The sequence below is a fragment of the Periophthalmus magnuspinnatus genome, chromosome 21, assembly GCF_009829125.3.
Source record: "Periophthalmus magnuspinnatus isolate fPerMag1 chromosome 21, fPerMag1.2.pri, whole genome shotgun sequence".
NCBI lineage: Eukaryota > Metazoa > Chordata > Actinopteri > Gobiiformes > Gobiidae > Periophthalmus > Periophthalmus magnuspinnatus.
In genome coordinates, this window is record NC_047146.1 from 21839163 (window position 1) to 21858117 (window position 18955).

Consider the following 18955-nt stretch of genomic DNA (forward strand, 5'->3'; position numbering starts at 1 on the left):
ATCAGGGCCAATATAAATCAGTACAGTTAGCTGACCTGGACAGCCCAATGACACCCAAGCCACCTACAACATTACTTAACCACAAGACATTATGGGAGTTTTACTTAGAATGTCCAATAATTAAAATTGATTATTTAATCTAAATCTGTAGTGATATTATTCTGGAATTGATTAATTGGTCATATTTCACGTGTTCATTAAAGCAAGATTAGATTAAGTAGAAGTCGAACATTTTTCACATCCAAATGTGTAGATTTTTTGTGTATCACAAGCATTGTAGTACATGAAGAAAGCTGACCAAAAATATTTTTACATAAGACTTTGATATGGCTACATGAATCAGTCATTCCCCATCTTTTTTGGTCATTACCTAGAAATATATTGAGATTTAGAACTATTTCATTTTCTACTTTTAATATTAATATTTTTTTATGTCCAAAACATTTATAAGGATGGATAAGATTGTTTTATTCAAATGCTATATAATCTGTAAGAATTTTAAGTACCCCCTGCTAGGAGTGCACCAAGTGGTTGCACAGCCCTGACTGGAAAACACTGGCATAGACAATAAAAGTAAATGTGCAAATCGCAATCCAAAGAAAAACAAGGATTTGTATTCCGAAGTTTAAACCTGTTTGAAATCACTGCTCTGAAAAAGAAACACTGATTTAAAATGAAACATATGTAGAAGTGTAATTATGAAATATTGATTACAGTCATTCATCATTAGGTTTGGGTTAATTTGGGTTAATTATACAAAGGTTAATTGACTTTGTATCAAATATAAACACACATATATATATACATGTGTGTGTGTGTATGTATGTATATGTATATGTATATATATACACATACATGTATATGTATATATATATATATATATATATATATATATATATATATATATATATATATATATATATATATATATATATATATATATATATATATATATATATATGTATATATATATATATATATATATATATATATATATATATATATATATATATATATATATATATATATATATATATGTATATGTATATGTATATGTATATGTATATACAAAATCTCCATCCTATTCATGTAACCCCTCTGTTGGAATGCTACTTCTCCAGTGACACGAGTCAGAGTCTTGTTCTCACATCTCACCCATCTCCGTCTTGTTCCAGTAGCCCATTTCTCATCAAGGTGCTTTGGTTCCTCAACACCTGACACAGACCTTGTTTGGCCGGGCGACGTCTGAGATGGGATCTTGTAAGTTTCATTCGCACTCATTGTATGAGGTAGACAGTAACTTGAAGGGTCTTGCCCACTTACCCACACTGGCTAGTAATAGCTCATTGTTCCCTTGGGGGGGGGAGATTTGAACCGGAGTGCCCCGTGTGAAAGTCAGATGACCACCCACAGTCTAAGCTTACGGCTAAGCAACTAGTAGCTCAGTCCTCCAACATCCACAAATGGCAACTGCTATCACAATTTGAGATTGACAAGGTAGAACACAAATGCTACGGCGGAAGCCAGGACGCCAGGTCAGAGGGGAGTTAACAACAACTCCCCAACCGGAGATTGGGTATGAAGCCCCAATAAGTATCATGCTGAGCGAGGCAGCGACTGACCTGAAAGATAAGATCCACACCACCAGGATCTACAGCACAGACATTGGAATGTCTTTCGGGCTTGAGAAGTGTAGCCGGAGGGTGACAAAGAGAGGGAAGGTAGTCCACACAGAAGGGGTCTCCCTCCCAGAAGGAACAATAGCAGACACTGAGGACAGTTACAGGTACCTTGGTATCCCACAAGCAAATGGCAACCTTAAAAAGGAAACAAGAAAAGCAGCCACGGCCAAATACCTCAGGCGAGTAAGGCAAGTCAGCTCAATGGCAAGATTAAAAGCTAGGCAATAAATAGCTATGCCCTGCCAGTAATCAGATACCCAGCAGGAATCATAAGCTGGCCAAAGGAGGAGATACAGACCACAGATGTTAAGACCTGAAAGCTCCTGACCATGCATGGGGAGGTTCCATCCCAAATCCAGCACCATGAGACTTTACACAAGCTGTAAGGAAGGAGGCCGAGGACTAGTGAGTGTGAGAACCACTGTCCAGGATGAAACATCCAAGATCCATAAGTACATCAAGGACAAGGCCCTAATAGATGATGTGGTCAGCGAATGTCTCAGACAGTGGAGTGCAGAGGAAGAGATGCTGGAGGAACCATCATGTCATCAGGACAAGCCCCCTGCACAGGATGTACCACTGGAACATCACTGAAGTGGCTGATATCAAGAAATCCAACACAGGACAACACAGAGACACTCATAATGGCTGCACAGGAGCAGGCCTTTAGCACCAGAGTAATAGAGGCCCAAATCTACCACACCAGACAAGACCCAAGGTGTAGGCTGTGCAAAGAGGACCCTGAGACAGTCCAGCAAATAACTGCAGGGTGTAAGGTGCTGCAGGGAAAGCATACATGGAGCGGCATCACGAAGTGGAGGACATAGCGTACAGAAACATCTGTGCAAAGTATGGACTGGAAACCCCGAAGTCAAGGTGGGAAACACCTCCAAAGGTAGTGGAGAATGATCGAGCCAAGATCCTGTGGGACTTCCAGATACAGACTGACAGAATGGTGATGGTGAACCAACCGGACATTGTGGTGGTGGATAAACAACAGAGCAAAGCCGTTGTGGTGAACATCACACCAAGTACCAAGTGATGGGAACATCAGAAAAAAGGAACATGAGAAACTAGAAAAATACCAGGGGCTCAAAGAAGAGCTGGAGAAGGCCTGGAAGGTGAAGACATCATTGGTGCCCATGGTCATCAGTGCACTTGGGGCAGTGACCCTCGAGCTGGAGGAGTCGCTACAGCAGATTCCAGGAAAAACATCAGACATCTCAGTCCAGAAAAGTGCAGTACTAGGAACAGCAAAGATACTGCACAGGACCCTCAAGCTCCCAGGCCTCTGGTACAGGTCCTGAGAGTGGAAAAGTGGGAATGAGACCACCCGGGGAGGGTGAGGAGGAGATTTTGTACATTATATAAATGTGTGGGTGTGGGTGTGTGTATAGAACTGCCGTTTGAGTTGAATGTTACATTTACAAATTTACCTAACATGGGTTCTCTATTTTTAGGGAAAAGTAACGTTGCTTTGAAAAAAAATAGGTCAGTATTTGAGCTATTTAAAAATGTAGCCACTTTATCTAACCACATGAAACCACAGTCATTGACAGTTTGCCTGTTTGAATTGTTATAAAGGCTTAGCCCAAAGAAACACAAAGCTTACTCCCCGCAGCTTCAGTCTTCCTTAATGTTTACTGCAAGTCTTTTCCAGTTAGCTGTAAACACCAGCTAGCCTTCACTGGTCACAGCAGCACGACAGCCAATATCCCTGTGCAGAGACGAGTTTCCCTGAACTATACAGGTCTGATGAACTCCTTTTGATCTGAGCTTAGAGGTGATGAGAAGAGGAGGGAAGTGTAGGAGAGGAAGCATGGAGAGAAAAGGAGGGGAGAGCTTGGGCTAGTCTGTCCCCATTGATCTACCTCTGGACAGCTACACAGGTTACACCAACTCACTCCAGGTTGACCAAGCAAAAGGGTGTGTGCGTTCAATGCCAAGTCTGTTTATATAGTTCAATAGATCAAGCTTGGGACTTTTGGCTCGTCATCCTTGCTACGGGGCCAATTCTCGCCCCTGTCCCATATACTGAACAGTTCACTTAAGGGCTGTAAAGAGTTATTTAGGAGACAAAATGTTTATGTATTGCAGTTATGATGTTATAGCCTTCCATGATTTTTAGTGATTAGCTTTAAGGTGGACTATGTCACCTGTCCACACAGAGATGTTATTGCTTTGCCTGGAATGTTCCATTTTATGGCATTAAACTTCTGTTTTCTATTAACTATTGTTGATGTTGTTTTACTGATACTTCCTCACAGATTTGACCTGTAACTTAGGCTGGATAGTGTCATCTTCTTGACACTACCAGTAGGAAGAGTCTAATGTATTATGTAGAGCATTCAAGGCAAAGCAATAATATCTCCTCATAGACAAGCAGCTGGTGCATTCTCCACCAGAAAAGTTGCATAGTACACCTTTAAATTGAACTGTCAGAAAGGGTATGACAGCTCACAATGTATGCTCCCATCTAATTATCCAAAGGGGGCAAATGGGAGGTGGTCAATTGCAAATAGGTTAGTCTGATATCAAGCTGTCTCGACACATCAATCATCCCCAGACAAGATCTTGAAGAGTAGATACATGGTATAACTTCAATTTGGATAATGTTTAGTTACACAGCTATAGCCTTGGGGTACAAAGTATTCTGTACACATTCATAAACAGCCGCTTTCACGAGAACATGTCAATCAAAGCTAATCAGCTACAGACGGCTCAAATGTGCAGTGCAGTGTACGGCAATCATGATGTTCCCTTCAGTATAATGCCTTCTAGAATGCATTCATTACATCATTTATTCATTAAAAGACTTAAATTAGGCTATTTTCTGATCTATGTTAACTCAGCCCTGCACTCTACAACATTGGACCAAGATATTCATTCTCCAGGTTAGCGAGAAACAAAGTAAACTTTGTACACTTTTCAAATGTTGTCTTGATCGTTTCAAACTCGATTTAAAGGGCCCATATTCCACTAGTTTCTGATCTATGTTATAATGTTTTCCTCATCAAAAACATACCTGTAGTTGTGTTTTGTTTCATTTACCCATATTTAACACACAAATCCTGTATATTTAGGCTGTTTTCTTTTCTCAAACAGGAAAGGTTCTGTTCCACCTTGTAATGTCATGTGATTAAGTCCTTCACTGTGTTTTTAAGCTCCATACTCCTTCACTAGAATCATCTGGATAATTTCAGCCCTGGAATTGCCAATTTCGTCAGAACAAAAGGTAAAATGTAGCTGTTAACTTGAAAATTACTGCTTCATGACATCACAAGGTGGAACAGAGCATTTTGAGCTTTGGGGATGTAGACAGACTCATAAAGGGTACTCAAATATGTGTGAATTAAACAAAACACATCTTTAGCTTAGTTTAAAAGTCACAAGAGTCAATTTAGCATAATATAGTCAGACAGGTCCATACTACAATAGCCCGTGATTTGTCCAGGTTTTGACTCCTGTGTAAAATGTGAAGGGTCAAATTAGGTCACAGTCAGACAACTGGCTCAATGCTTCAAAATACTAACTACTCAGTATGTCTTATAAAATCCAATTCAGACGAAGTATCATCTGTAGTCCAAGAGTTGACGGCTGGTTCAGATCATAGTGCTATGTTGATCTTGTATTCAACTTCATTTCAAAGCATCTATTCCTTATTGCAATAATAAATAAAATGTATTCTTTTGCCTCAGTTTATGCAATAATATTGATGGTGTTTAAAGGCTGGAGTACCCAACTTTGTTCAGAATCAGTAAAAAAGTTTGCCAATAGATTACGATGTAAAAACTGCACTTTGTGACCAAATTAGACCACTGTGGCCTGTTTACATTTAATTTAGTTACATTTATCGATGGCAAACTCAGAATTAAGTCCGGTACGTGGCTAAAATACATTTTGGGAGGAGAGTGTGTCTCCTGTACAATGAAAAAAAAAAACTGTTCTAAAACTGTGCATGTGCCTAAAATCATGCTTGTGAATAGGGGTGTAGCACCAAATTGTAGGTCATGGGTACAAACTGTCTTGGCTGGCCGCATGACATGCTGTCTGATGAAAAATACACTTTAGAGACTTTGTAAGGGGCCGCTCCCTGCACTGGGCCCAGGGTAAACAGTACCCTTTTCCCCCAGTCCAACACCCCTGTTTGTGAATAGCCGCAACATACTATGAGTTTGTGAGAGCTAGGAACTTGGATAGATTTAAATTCCTACTCCCTCCTTTCATGTTTTAAAATCAAGTACGCCAGCTTTAAGACAACAACACCTCTATTAACGTAGCCCAGTTTTATAAACAATATTCCAAATGGTTCCTAATCATATTCTATTTAACTTCATTAAATACAATTCAGCCCTTGATGCATTGCAAGCCAGAATGCACAGTTTCTGTTGGAGCTGCATCAGTCAGGCTGCAGAGGACTGTGGCTGGGAGATAAAGCCTCCCAGCGGCTGACTGACTTATTGAGTTGTGCTTCTCTTTGGCCCATGTTGCCACTGTTTTTTGTGCGGGGGTTTTTAGGTTGAAACACACAGAAACGGAAAAGCTGACGTCTCAATAACCTATAGCTCTAACTACAAAGGGTTGTACGCCTGGCTAGGTTTTAACAACAGCTGGACAGCTGCTAAGAGAAATGTAGCCTGGATGATATTGCCATTTCATGTTTCCATGCACATCACGGACCGGATCATAATGAGAGTTCTGATGTCAGATTATTGAAATGTAAACAGCACAATCTGACATGAGTAATTGATTTCATTCTGGCTGTTCACACCTGTGCATGTGCTAATGGTAAATTTTATAAAGCGCTTTATATCAAGGAACACACACGCGCATTCATACACCAGTGCACGCAAACACTGGTCGGTTAAGTGTCTTGCCCAAGGACCCAAAGGCAACATTCATCTGTGGGAGCTGGAATCGCCCCGCCAACCTTTGGGTCAGTGGATCAGACCACTCAGCCAATGATGTTTATGTTGAGAGAGGAATTTGAACTGCCAACTTTTGGATCAGTGGACAAACACTCAACCAAAGAAAATACAGCAATAAAGGTAATAGACTTGGACTTCCAAATACCATTGTAAATCACAAAATCTATGAATTAACTGACACGTTTTGGGCAGTCTGGTTTCTTGTGTACATGCAAACACACACACACACACCAATAATCAGTTCTAATTATTGATTCCTCTAGTTCTATCCACGTAAACCAGTGGTTCTTAACCTGGGTTCGATCGAACCCTAGGGGTTCGGTGGAGGTCAAGACATGCACCCGACTCATATGATTTGCGGACTGCGAGCATCTCCAGAAGCCGGCTGTGTCCCAATTTGACAAATGCACCCTTCGATGTGCCTATCGAAGTACCCGCCCGACTTAAATGCGCCGTTCAAACGCAACAAGAGTTTAAGGGCACTTTGGTGAATTGAGACACAGCATGAGACACGGCCAGAGTGATGCCCCAGCATTGACTGGGAGGATCCCGGTGACAATTGCGCTCTGATTGGACATCTTCAAGGGACCATGAAAGCACATTATCGTAATGACAGTAACGTATTTAAAGAGCCTCATGCCTCTGCTTTGACATGCCGTCTGAATTTACACGAGAGCACAATTGGTTGTGGAGTTACGGTGTGTGTTAAAATGTTAAAAATAATAAATAGCATGAATACAATATGTTAAAACATTAAAATTAAAATATGGTAGTATGTAAAAATGGTAGTATTAAACAAGGTCATGTCTTTGTGAAAAGGTATGTATGTAATTTGTTGTGAGTTCAAGCATTTTATTTATTCTTTGAACACAGTGATGTTAATGCACGGTTCATTTTGTGCACCAGTAAAACACACGTGTCTTGAATTTGAAAAAATTCATATTTTATTTTTCAATAAAGAAGGGTTCGGTGAATATGCATATGAAACTGGTGGGGTTCAGTACCTCCAACAAGGTTAAGAACCACTGTCCTATAATCTATGCATTTTTTGCTATTGTTATGTCAATAGACCTCCTTTAATCAAATAAATTATCAAAATACAATAGTGAAACCTCTAGATTTGCATATTTGTTTTTCCTCATGCTTCACAAAGTAAAATACAGCACAAAAAGCATAAATACTATATTTAATATTAATTTAATATTATTCATATTTCAAATAATAATAATATGATTGAAACAGGCTACTAACATGCACTGCACAGTGGAACACGGTGGTTGCTATGGTGACGGTGATGTCACGCTGTTGTCATGACTCTGGATGCTGTAAGTTACTAGGGCTGTGACCGCGGGAAAGTTGGCTCATATCTCACTTGCGAGCATACAGTCAGCAGCATTTTTTTGAGCTCCTGACGTTACACACAGCAATTACAAAAGTTCTCCAAAACTGCTCATTATCAACGTATTTTTGAGTACAAGAGGTAAATATGGTTTTCCACATGTTGAATTAGTGAAGTAGTGTCCATTATTTAAGGTGTTACTGAAACGTACACACAATTCCCTGTGATATGTCTTTACCAAATATGTTTTAACTTTTGTGCAATGCAGTAAGCACAACTTTGGTGGGTTTAGGGATTTTGTAGCAGCAGATTTAGGCAAAAAAAAACAGGTTTAGTGTACAGTAATCTAGTAACTTTCCATCAAAAATGTGAACTAAAGCTACAATAACTAACTGTAGCTCTATTTAGCCCTTGATTAAACTGACTTATCAGATCTTCTCAGCTTAACTTATTCTCTGTATTTAACATCCTTAGACATATTCAACAGAAAGACTTTCAAACTTAAAAACTATATTTATAGCGTGATATAAAGCATTTCAATATTGCATTTACTTGTTTAAACACAGTGTTAAAACATTGTTTTTTTTTTGTTTTTTTGCAGCTCCATATCTGTCACTCAATACTAAATACTGAACATGGAGAACAACTTCTGGTTTCTGAATGCCCAGCAGGCATATGAACCTATTCCTCAAATGGCCCACAACCACCAGTTCCAGTTCCTCTATCCAGTCCAGAATTATGTCTCTGTACCTCTGTCTCAACCTAGAGTGGTAGAAGTCCCTATGCCGCCCTATGTCTGGAGTCAGAGACAAGCTCCTATGCCGCCCTATGTCTGGAGTCAGAGACAAGCTCCTATGCCGCCCTATGTCTGGAGTCAGAGACAAGCTCCTATGCCACCTAATGTCTGGAGTCAGGGACATGGTTATTGGCCTACAACTGACAATCGGTTTCAGTCTTTTGAAGATCCCCAGTTGTTGACAGAAATGACCATGGAGGATCAAACTCTGGTTATCCAGAGGCAAGAAGTCTCAAATGGTGAGATTTTGAGACAAACGGTGACACGAAAAAAGAAAGTCATCACTACCAAACAGATTGTTCAAGTGGATGGGCAAAATATGGAACTAGTGACTGAAGCAACAAGAGAGGTGATAGCCAAGACCAGAGAGGCTACTCTGGCTCCTCCCCAGTCCACACAGACGAGCAGTGGTTGTCGAGTGCCGAGGAAACGTAAACATACTGACGACGAGGGTCCTGAGTCCAAGCGCCCGGCCCCCACTCCTGTGCCTGCTGGCTCGCTTCCTGTCTTTGAGGCCCCTGCTTATGTGTACCCTGCACCTGTGGGCCCTGCACCTGTGGGCCCTGAGACCCCTGCTTCTGTGCGCCCTGCACCTGTGGGCCCTGCACCTGTAGGCCCTGCACCAGTGCGCCCTGCACTAGTGTCCAAGTGTCCTGCCCCGATGTCAGTGGGCCCTGCTCATGGATGCAAGCGTCCTGCCCCTGCTCCTGTCGCTGAGAGCCTCACTCCTGTTGCTGACTCCCCTGCAGCCTTCGCTCTGTTCAAACAGGATCAGTGTGAGAGGGTGAAGAGTGAGCTCCGCACCAGGAACAGTGTGGTACTGAACGCTACAATGCAAGAAAGAGTAAGTCTAAAATGAGTCTTTTATATGTTCTTAATATAAAACACCTTTGCTAATGCTAATGTGCTAATATAAAATGATTCAATAGTTATTCAACGTTTTAAATTCACTTATGCCACTGAAAAATATGTGTTATATCTCTCTCTTTCAACAGCAGTGACCAACACATTTTATTGACAGAATATGATGATCTAAAAAAGTCCTGTTATATTTACAGTAGTATTAATCTCTCTTCTTTTCTCCTACAGTGGCTCTATTTGTCTGAAGAGGAAAAAGCCCCATACTATTTGCAGGCTGTAGAAGCAGAGAGAGCTCAGAGAAACTCTTCTCAGACTTCTCATGAGCCTACTCTGGCTCCTCCCCAGTCCACACAGACGAGCAGTGGTTGTCGAGTGCCGAGGAAACGTAAACATACTGACAACGAGGGTCCTGAGTCCAAGCGCCCGGCCCCCACTCCTGTGCCTGCTGGCTCGTTTCCTGTCTTTGAGGACCCTGCTTCTGTTCACCCTGCACCTGTGGGCCCTGCACCTGTGTCGAAACGCCTTGCATATGGCTTGATGGATGGTCCTGAGGCCCCTGCACCTGTGGGCCCTGCACCTGTGGGCCCTGCACCTGTCTGCCCTGCACCTGTGGGCCCTGCACCTGTCTCCAAACGCCCTGAACCTGTGGGCCCTGCACCTATGGCCTCTGCACGTGTGGGCCCTGCACCTGTGTCGAAACGCCCTGCATATGGCTTGATGGATGGTCCTGAGGCCCCTGCTTCTGTGCACGCTGCACCTGTGGGCCCTGCACCTGTGGGCCCTGCACCTGTGGGTCCTGCACCTGTGGGCCATGCACCTGTCTCCAAACGCCCTGCACCAGTGCCCCCTGCACCTGTGCCCCCTGCCCCGGTGGGCCCTGCTCATGGATGCAAGCGTCCTGCCCCTGCTCCTGTCGCTGAGAGCCTCACTCCTGTTGCTGACTCCCCTGCAGCCTTCGCTCTGTTCAAACAGGAGCAGTGGGAGAGGGTGAAGAGTGAGCTCCATACCAGGAACAGTGTGGTACTGAACGCTACAATGCAAGAAAGAGTAAGTCTAAAATGAGTCTTTTATATGTTCTTAATATAAAACACCTTTGCTAATGCTAATGTGCTAATATAAAATGATTCAATAGTTATTCAACGTTTTAAATTCACTTATGCCACTGAAAAATGTGTTTTATATCTCTCTCTTTCAACAGCAGTGACCAACACATTTTATTGACAGAATATGATGATCTAAAAAAGTCCTGTTATATTTACAGTAGTATTAATCTCTCTTCTTTTCTCCTACAGTGGCTCTATTTGTCTGAAGAGGAAAAAGCCCCATACTATTTGCAGGCTGTAGAAGCAGAGAGAGCTCAGAGAAACTCTTCTCAGACTTCTCATGAGCCTACTCTGGCTCCTCCCCAGTCCACACAGATGAGCAGTGGTTGTCGAGTGCCGAGGAAACGTAAACATACTGACAACGAGGGTCCTGAGTCCAAGCGCCCGGCCCCCACTCCTGTGCCTGCTGGCTCGTTTCCTGTCTTTGAGGACCCTGCTTCTGTTCACCCTGCACCTGTGGGCCCTGCACCTGTGTCGAAACGCCTTGCATATGGCTTGATGGATGGTCCTGAGGCCCCTGCACCTGTGGGCCCTGCACCTGTCTGCCCTGCACCTGTGGGCCCTGCACCTGTGGGCCCTGCACCTGTCTCCAAACGCCCTGAACCTGTGTGCCCTGCACCTATGGCCTCTGCACGTGTGGGCCCTGCACCTGTGTCGAAACGCCCTGCATATGGCTTGATGGATGGTCCTGAGGCCCCTGCACCTGTGGGCCCTGCGCCTGTGGGCCCTGCGCCTGTGGGCCCTGCGCCTGTGGGCCCTGCGCCTGCGGGCCCTGCGCCTGCGGGCCCTGTGCCTGCGGGCCCTGCACCAGTGCCCCCTGCACCTGTGCCCCCTGCCCCGATGTCAGTGGGCCCTGCTCATGGATGCAAGCGTCCTGCCCCTGCTCCTGTCCTTGAGAGCCTCACTCCTGTTGCTGACTGCCCCGCAGCCTTTGCTCTGTTCAAACAGGATCAGTGTGAGAGAGTGAAGAGTGAGCTCCGCACCAGGAACAGTGTGGTACTGAACGCTACAATGCAAGAAAGAGTAAGTCTATTATAGCAGCAGTGAACAACACATTTTATTGACAGAATATGATGATCTAAAAAAGTCCTGTTATATTTACAGTAGTGTTAATCTCTCTTCTTTTCTCCTACAGTGGTTCTATTTGTCTGAAGTGGAAAAAGAGCCATACTATTTATTTGCAGGCTGTAGAAGCAGAGAGAGCTCAGAGAAACTCTCCTCAGACTTCTCATGAGCCGCAGAGTTCCAACAAGAGACAGAGGACCTGCGACCACATCTAAACAGACAACACCATCTTTGACAAACTACTAGCATTAAAAATAAATAAATAAATAAAAAACATGTTGTTCTCTACTTTTATATGAGGTATGTTATATTATATTATAATCCACTTCACAGGAGGTCTATTTTGGTGATTAAAAGTAAATGGTACAGGGCTAAAATGGCAAAAGAGTTGGTGCTGCATAAAACTACTGTTAGTTCTTGTTTACTTAAAAGTGCACTATGTAACTTTTGTGGTGGAGTTTCTGTCACCTGCTTGTCTCCATCGAGGTTATTGCTTTAACAGGAATATTCCAAATCATAAGATTTAATTTGTCTGTCTTGATGGAGATAAGTATGTGATTCCATGGGGCTCCAGTGGGACTAGGGCTCCACTGAAAAAGAGATTCTTAATCTCATTGAGACTATCCTGATTAAGTAAAGGTCAGTAACATTAAACCCAGGTCAGATCTGTGGAGGCATGAGCTCACTTGTAGAAAGATGTTTTTTTTTTTTCTTTGCAATAAATAGATCTGTTATTCAAAGATGTGCTTTCTTTGTGGCAGAAAAGTGGCCAGGTCAATAAATAAAAGGCGAGAATCCAGGGGCCAGGGGGACACAGAGGGTAGCAGGAAAAACCCTGGGTCCTTTTACCCAGAGGGTAATGTGAGGGTTAAATAACACACCAGTGCCACCACTGCTGCAAATGCTGTTTTAAGCACAGGAAGTATTTGTATAGTATAGTGAGTGAAAATAAGATGTCAGCATTGTAAACTTTCTTATCTACACACATGAGCCGTAAACGGGTGCACCATACAAGTCACTTCATCAAAACGTTGCCAAACCGGATTTCATTCCCCAAAGGGCTATGGAGAATCAATGGAGCAGGCCTGGACTACTGCACATATTTGAATAGCAAATGCACATTATTTCATTACATTTCACGAGTGCTGCTCATACTGTCATCAGTATGTAAGGTTTCTCACATGCAAGCACCTTCCTACGGCAGTGTAAGAAATTCTTGATATGTTTATTTAATAATCCATCAGTTTATACATATATACACTGTGCAGATAGTAATAGTAAAAAAGTGAGCAACATGCGAATTGGAGCAGCAATATTTACAAGGAATGTTAAAATAAGTTAAGATATACTATTATAAAAAACATATGGCTCTTAAAAAGTAGTGCGAAAACACAGTATATAGACCAGTGGTTCTTAACCTGGGTTCGTTCAAACCCTAGGGGTTCGGTGAGTCAATCTCAGGGGTTCGGTGGAGGTCAAGACATGCACCCGACTCATATGATTTGCAGACTGCGAGCGTCTCCAGAAGCCGGCCGTGTCCCAATTTGACAAATGCACCCTTCGATGTGCCTATCGAAGTACCCGCCTGATTTAAATGCGCCGTTCTTTGGTGAATTGAGACACAGCATGAGACACGGCCAGAGTGATGCCCCAGCATTGACTGGGAGGATCCCGGCGACAATTGCGCTCTGATTGGACATCTTCAAGGGACCATGAAAGCACATTACCGTAATGACAGTAACGTATTTAAAGAGCCTCATGCCTCTGCTTTGACATGCCGTCTGAATTTACACGAGAGCACAATTGGTTGTGGAGTTACGGTGTGTGTTAAAATGTTAAAAATAATAAATAGCATGAATACAATACGTTCATTATTGGAATACATAAGATTAAAAATTAAAATCATTTCAGTGTGGTAGTATTAAAAAAGGTCATGTCTTTGTGAAAAGGTATGTATGTAATTTGTTGTGAGTTCATGCATTGTATTTATTCTTTGAACACAGTGATGTTAATGCACGGTTCATTTTGTGCACCAGTAAAACACACGCGTCTTGAATTTGAAAAAATTCATGTTTTATTTTTCAATAAAAAAGGGTTCAGTGAATGTGCATATGAAACTGGTGGGGTTCAGTACCTCCAACAAGGTTAAGAACCACTGATGTAAACGCACCCACTGACTACATCTTATTAAGCTTTTTTATATAGCTAACAAGATGGGCACAAGAGTGGATTATGTAATTATCATTTAGTTCCTACATGGATGCAACAGATGCCTATACATTTTGCTAATTGGCTACAAAAGAAGGCAGATGTGAACAACAAAAATGGCTAAGAGGTAGGTATTCATATGTCATCAAAACGATTTGCAGACCAGTTTTCAAACCAGGTGTTTCATGGCTAGGTGCTACTACAGTAATCAAAAACTAGTAAATATGCCTGGTATATAGGGAGATCATTATTGCTACTGATAGTATACGCATGGACATTATTATTCTAGGTAAATAATAGAAATAATACAGGGCAATACCAGAAAAAGAGTTTCAGTACCAAAAAATTTCAAAGGCATCATTCAGGACAAAATCCATCTATTATTTTTGCATTTTTTTGCCAAGAAACATGATATTTTGATAATCCAGACACTTATGTGTTAGAACACACAACAACACAGAACAAATGAGTCAGTCTTTAAGGAAATGTGGAGAGAAAGAGACTAATACAAACAGTAAGAAAAAGGAAACTACAGTACTTTAGCCATATCATCAGGGCCCTAAAAAGAGGCGATGGAGCAATGACATCCAAATCATTTCTTGGGACGTGCACAACCTTGGCAATGCAACAGAGTCTGTACAGGAAGCTGGTGCAGATATTCATGATTCCCATCCAGAAAACAGGATGGGAATAGGTAAGGCATGTGTTACAAAGCTAGTCTGCCAGCCTGCCAAAGCATTTGACATAAACTTTAACTGTATTGCTATGGAAACCCAGACAGGAAACCTTGGGGAGAATATATCTACAATTGTGGGAAAACATGGCCCCTGCTTGTACATTTTCACCTAGCGTCTATAAAAACAACCCGAATGTCACTGCCCCATCCTATTCCCCTCACTGCAGGTCTAGCTACAAGGATGTCTTCGTTTCCCCGGTCCCTTGGCTGAAAAAAAAGGGATCTAAGTAAGGTCTCTTCTCCAGTCCCCTCCCATTCTGCTCTGTGTGTCTGCCCGAGCCTGACCAGGGGCCCTTAGGGAGGCAGCGGAGGGCCGGGCCTTCCCTGAAATGCCAAGGGTGTCACTGTATGCTGTCAGCCTGGATTAGCGGCGTGCTAGCAGCTTGTTAGCGTGGGTTTGTGTAGGGCGCTCGTGTGCATATCTGAGGAAATACGGCCGAACAAAAGAAGGGAGGTAAATGAGAGAAAGTGTGAAAGAAAATCTTGGCTGTTGCACTAAAATGGCTTTTCGGAGTTGTGGAAAATTCCTCCCTTTTATAGGTCAACTGCAGCAGAAGGGAGATATGTGAGAGTATTTTTGCTGCTTTCTAAAGGCTGGTTCTATTTCTGCTCTACATGTGATGAGAATACAACCTGGGGTATTATCATGTCTGTACTATATTCTTGGCTTCCTGTGTCACCTTTACCATTTTCAAAGCTGTGATTGGACAAGGTGATATTTCAGCTTGCTATAATAACCTTTACGAACAATACTGTGTTATTAAAATGTCAATATATCAATGACATGGCGACATAGCATGTTTTTGTTTTTTATTTAATATTAAGTAGATCCTCATGGCCACATTTTCTTCAGATTCATCACCAAATCAGTAGTAGCTTGTTGTCCGACAATTGATAAAACTGACAATGAGTTTTGGAGCTCGTCACCAAATATTTTTACCATTATATTTGGATGCTTCCGGCTAGAAACTCCTGATCATGAACATATGGGGGACAACACTTACACTTCCAGATCAGTGGGACATTTTCTCCCTGTATCTGGGTGGATTTCCTCTCCAGCTAAGATCATGATCAAGCCTAGCTCAAAATCTGGAGATGGATCCTGACAGGTTACCCCATTGGCACTGAAATGTAGGTCAAATGTAGGGAATCATTGATTTAGTGTATGCAACATTCATTCCGTATTTTTTCTCCACCTTGTGATGTTACGAAGCAGGAGTTTTCTAGTTAACAGCTATATTTTACCTTTATTTCAGTATAAATTGGGCAATTCCAGGTCTTAAATCATCCAAATGATTCTAGCACAGGCGTATGTAGTTTAAAAACGCACTGAAACACTTCTTGTATTACCACATGACATCACAAGGTGGAACAGCGTGTTTTCTGTTTGAGAAAAGAACTTAGCCTAAATATGCAGTATTAGTGTTAAATGAAACAAAACAGAACTCCGGGTATGTTTTTCATGAGAAAACAACATTATGACATGGATAACAAAACAGCGTAAAATGGGCCCTTTAACCAATTTGTGCACTTAAACTTTACTAAAGCGTTTACCTGTCCTAAACCGTCACTGGGTATAAAACAAAACCGCGCCAGCTATTTTATTACCACGCCGGAGTTATGTGATGTTTTTCATATCCCGCAGCCCCACTTTGATTTCACCCAGGAGCGGCCGGCTGTTGATGATTGGAGCCAGGCTTATGCTGCAGATGAGCTGTTGCTGTACTGTACTTTGCTTTTCCCTTTGGATAGGCACTGGGAACTTGGGAACGCAAACAAACACACACGCACACACACATCTCGCCTTGTAAACAGCCAATGAACCATTGGAATCCTATTTTTCTAATTTAGGGATTGGCTGCGTGAGACAAGGGCATCAGGGCACCCAGAGATAAAAGACTCTCCCAGGACCCATTAGTTCTTTCTAGCATACCTTTAATCAATGGGCTAATGTTTACTCTGCTTAGTATGTCATTTATAATTAAAACTAGTACTGCTCATTAGCATCCGATAGGCCCAAGGTAATCATTTTAATTCATAAAACATCAATTACATCCTCATCCTCTGAAGGCACAACAGGAATCCAGCGGTGATATAGCCCACATAGAGCCTAATGAAACAACGATGCAGGGGACTGGTTAGGTTCTTACCGTTTTTGCAGATTGGACAACACTGCTCCGGCTCGTACACGGGGTTGACGCATTCGGGCACAGCGCAGTCCGACACCACGCAGTGCACCTCGTTATTTGGTTCACAGCGGCACCACTCACACGGCGAAGGCTAGGGGGCAGAAGAGAGCAGAGACGACTGAAAGTATGCACTATAGGGATATGTTTAGAGATTTGATTGATTCTGTGTCACAAATAACGTTCTCCCTTTCAGCTATTTGACAGATATCACCGATCGTTTTACATTAGTCTTTGTGTAGGGAAAGCATGTAGTCACAGCCTCTTGGACTCTACTGAGCTGGTAATTGGAGCATATAGGGCATCAAATTTTAGTGTTACGATTATTGTGAGGAAAAAAAAAACAAAAACAAAAAACATCCCAGTGTAATAATAATTCACTATTATTGACACCATGACCAAATAGCAATGAAATCCTTAAGTTACTTCACATCATGTAAAAAATTGCCATTTTTTTTAGATCTACATTATGAAATCAAACTTTCTTAATGAAACAGCCACATTAATAATAATAATAATAATAATAATAATAATAATATAAAAAAAAATCTTCTGAAAATCTTCTTGCCTGATTTTTAGTGCTTGTGATTATGTTGAGGCCTCATTTGTTCAGGAGTGGTCCGTGGTAGAAAAGGCTTCAAAGAGGTAGTCATCAAATCAAGATGTTTCAATTTCCATATTGTGGCCTGATTTATGATGAGTCTTGATTGACTGAATAATATTAACATTCTTAGAGCAGCACATAACATGTATTCTGATTTTCATGGCTGCATGCAGTAACTTTGTAAACACTGTTAATTAGCTTGTTTGGTGTGAAGTTGCACAAATGTTTGGATTCAAAAACTTTTTTGTTTCTTGATTATAGAGTAAAATGAAACAGAAGGCACAGTGGGGTTACATATAGTAGACAATATAGCTTGTTAGTTTGAGCAGAGAAAATTACATTCAAAACAAATTGCAAGCTGAAAACTAGCTTCAGCTTTTGTTAATTGGCTTTGCATCTGCTACTGGAAAAACTATATTCTTTCAACTGTAAAACTTTGTCAAGTGATGACTGTCAGAAAAAGAAACTTTTAAAAGTATTCTTTTAAAGCAGTATCTCAAATGCCCTTGAAAAAGAGACAGATCATCCCAAGGGACTATATTCTTAAATAAATATATAAATAAAATAAATAAAAGCCCAACCATGCACTCATCATTAAATAGAATATGGACTGCATGAAGATACTTTCACATCCATTTATAACATGATCTCATCTTTATAATATTCTGCTAGTTTGATTCAATCCCCATATTGTGATTTAGTGCATCTCCTGTTAAAACATCTCTTATTATCCTTCATTCATTTATTGGTTCTACTTCTTGAATTTGAAAATGCATGGTCCTTGATATTGTTACAAAACAATTCCAAGTCCAAGAGGAAGATAGCAATCCATTCTGTATTTTTGTATTTATTTTTAGTCAAAGTAGATTTTTTACAGATTTAGATTTTAAACTTGTTCTTAATTGATTATAATTTAAACCTTTTTACTTTTTTCCCCTTCATCACAGACTCCAGAAAATGTCGTATTAAAATCATTTCGTATTGTTTTCTTGAGTTTTCAGACAATCACAATACACAATACACACCCCCAGTATGATGTCACTGCAAAGTATCAACATTCAAATACCATACAGTTATCTCAACATTTATTATTCACAGATAACCCCTGAATAACACATATAAGGTAAATTCACTTTATATTCACTGTTTCTCTCGAGGCCAGACCAGTGTTTTTTGCTCATTAGAAAAAAGATTAGCGTTGGTTTAAGCGATAAACAGAGCCTTAAATTCACCTCAATCTTTAATGTTTCGGCCTCGTTCAGATAAACAAAGAAATCTCCCCATAAATAATTCAGAAAGACATTTATTGGGCTGCTCATGTTTTGACACAACAAGCCCTAAGCCATAATTCAATTGCACTACAAGAAACTGCTAATAGGGTTGAGTGTGTTGGAGATATTTAGTCTTTCACTGCCTTAAGGATATGGTACCTCCTCTGCTCCATGTA

At 41.4% G+C, this 18955-nt stretch overlaps 1 protein-coding gene across 2 annotated transcripts in view; it reads right to left on the reverse strand.

Moving 5' to 3' along the window:
* Positions 1-18955, reverse strand: part of vwc2l (von Willebrand factor C domain containing 2 like) — a 40024-nt gene that overhangs the window by 4284 nt on the left and 16785 nt on the right. For both annotated transcript variants that reach the window (XM_033987109.2, XM_055230563.1), the window contains exon 3: positions 16869-16998. In XM_033987109.2, the coding sequence (XP_033843000.1) occupies positions 16869-16998 (130 nt within the window). The remainder of the gene's footprint in view (positions 1-16868; positions 16999-18955) is intronic.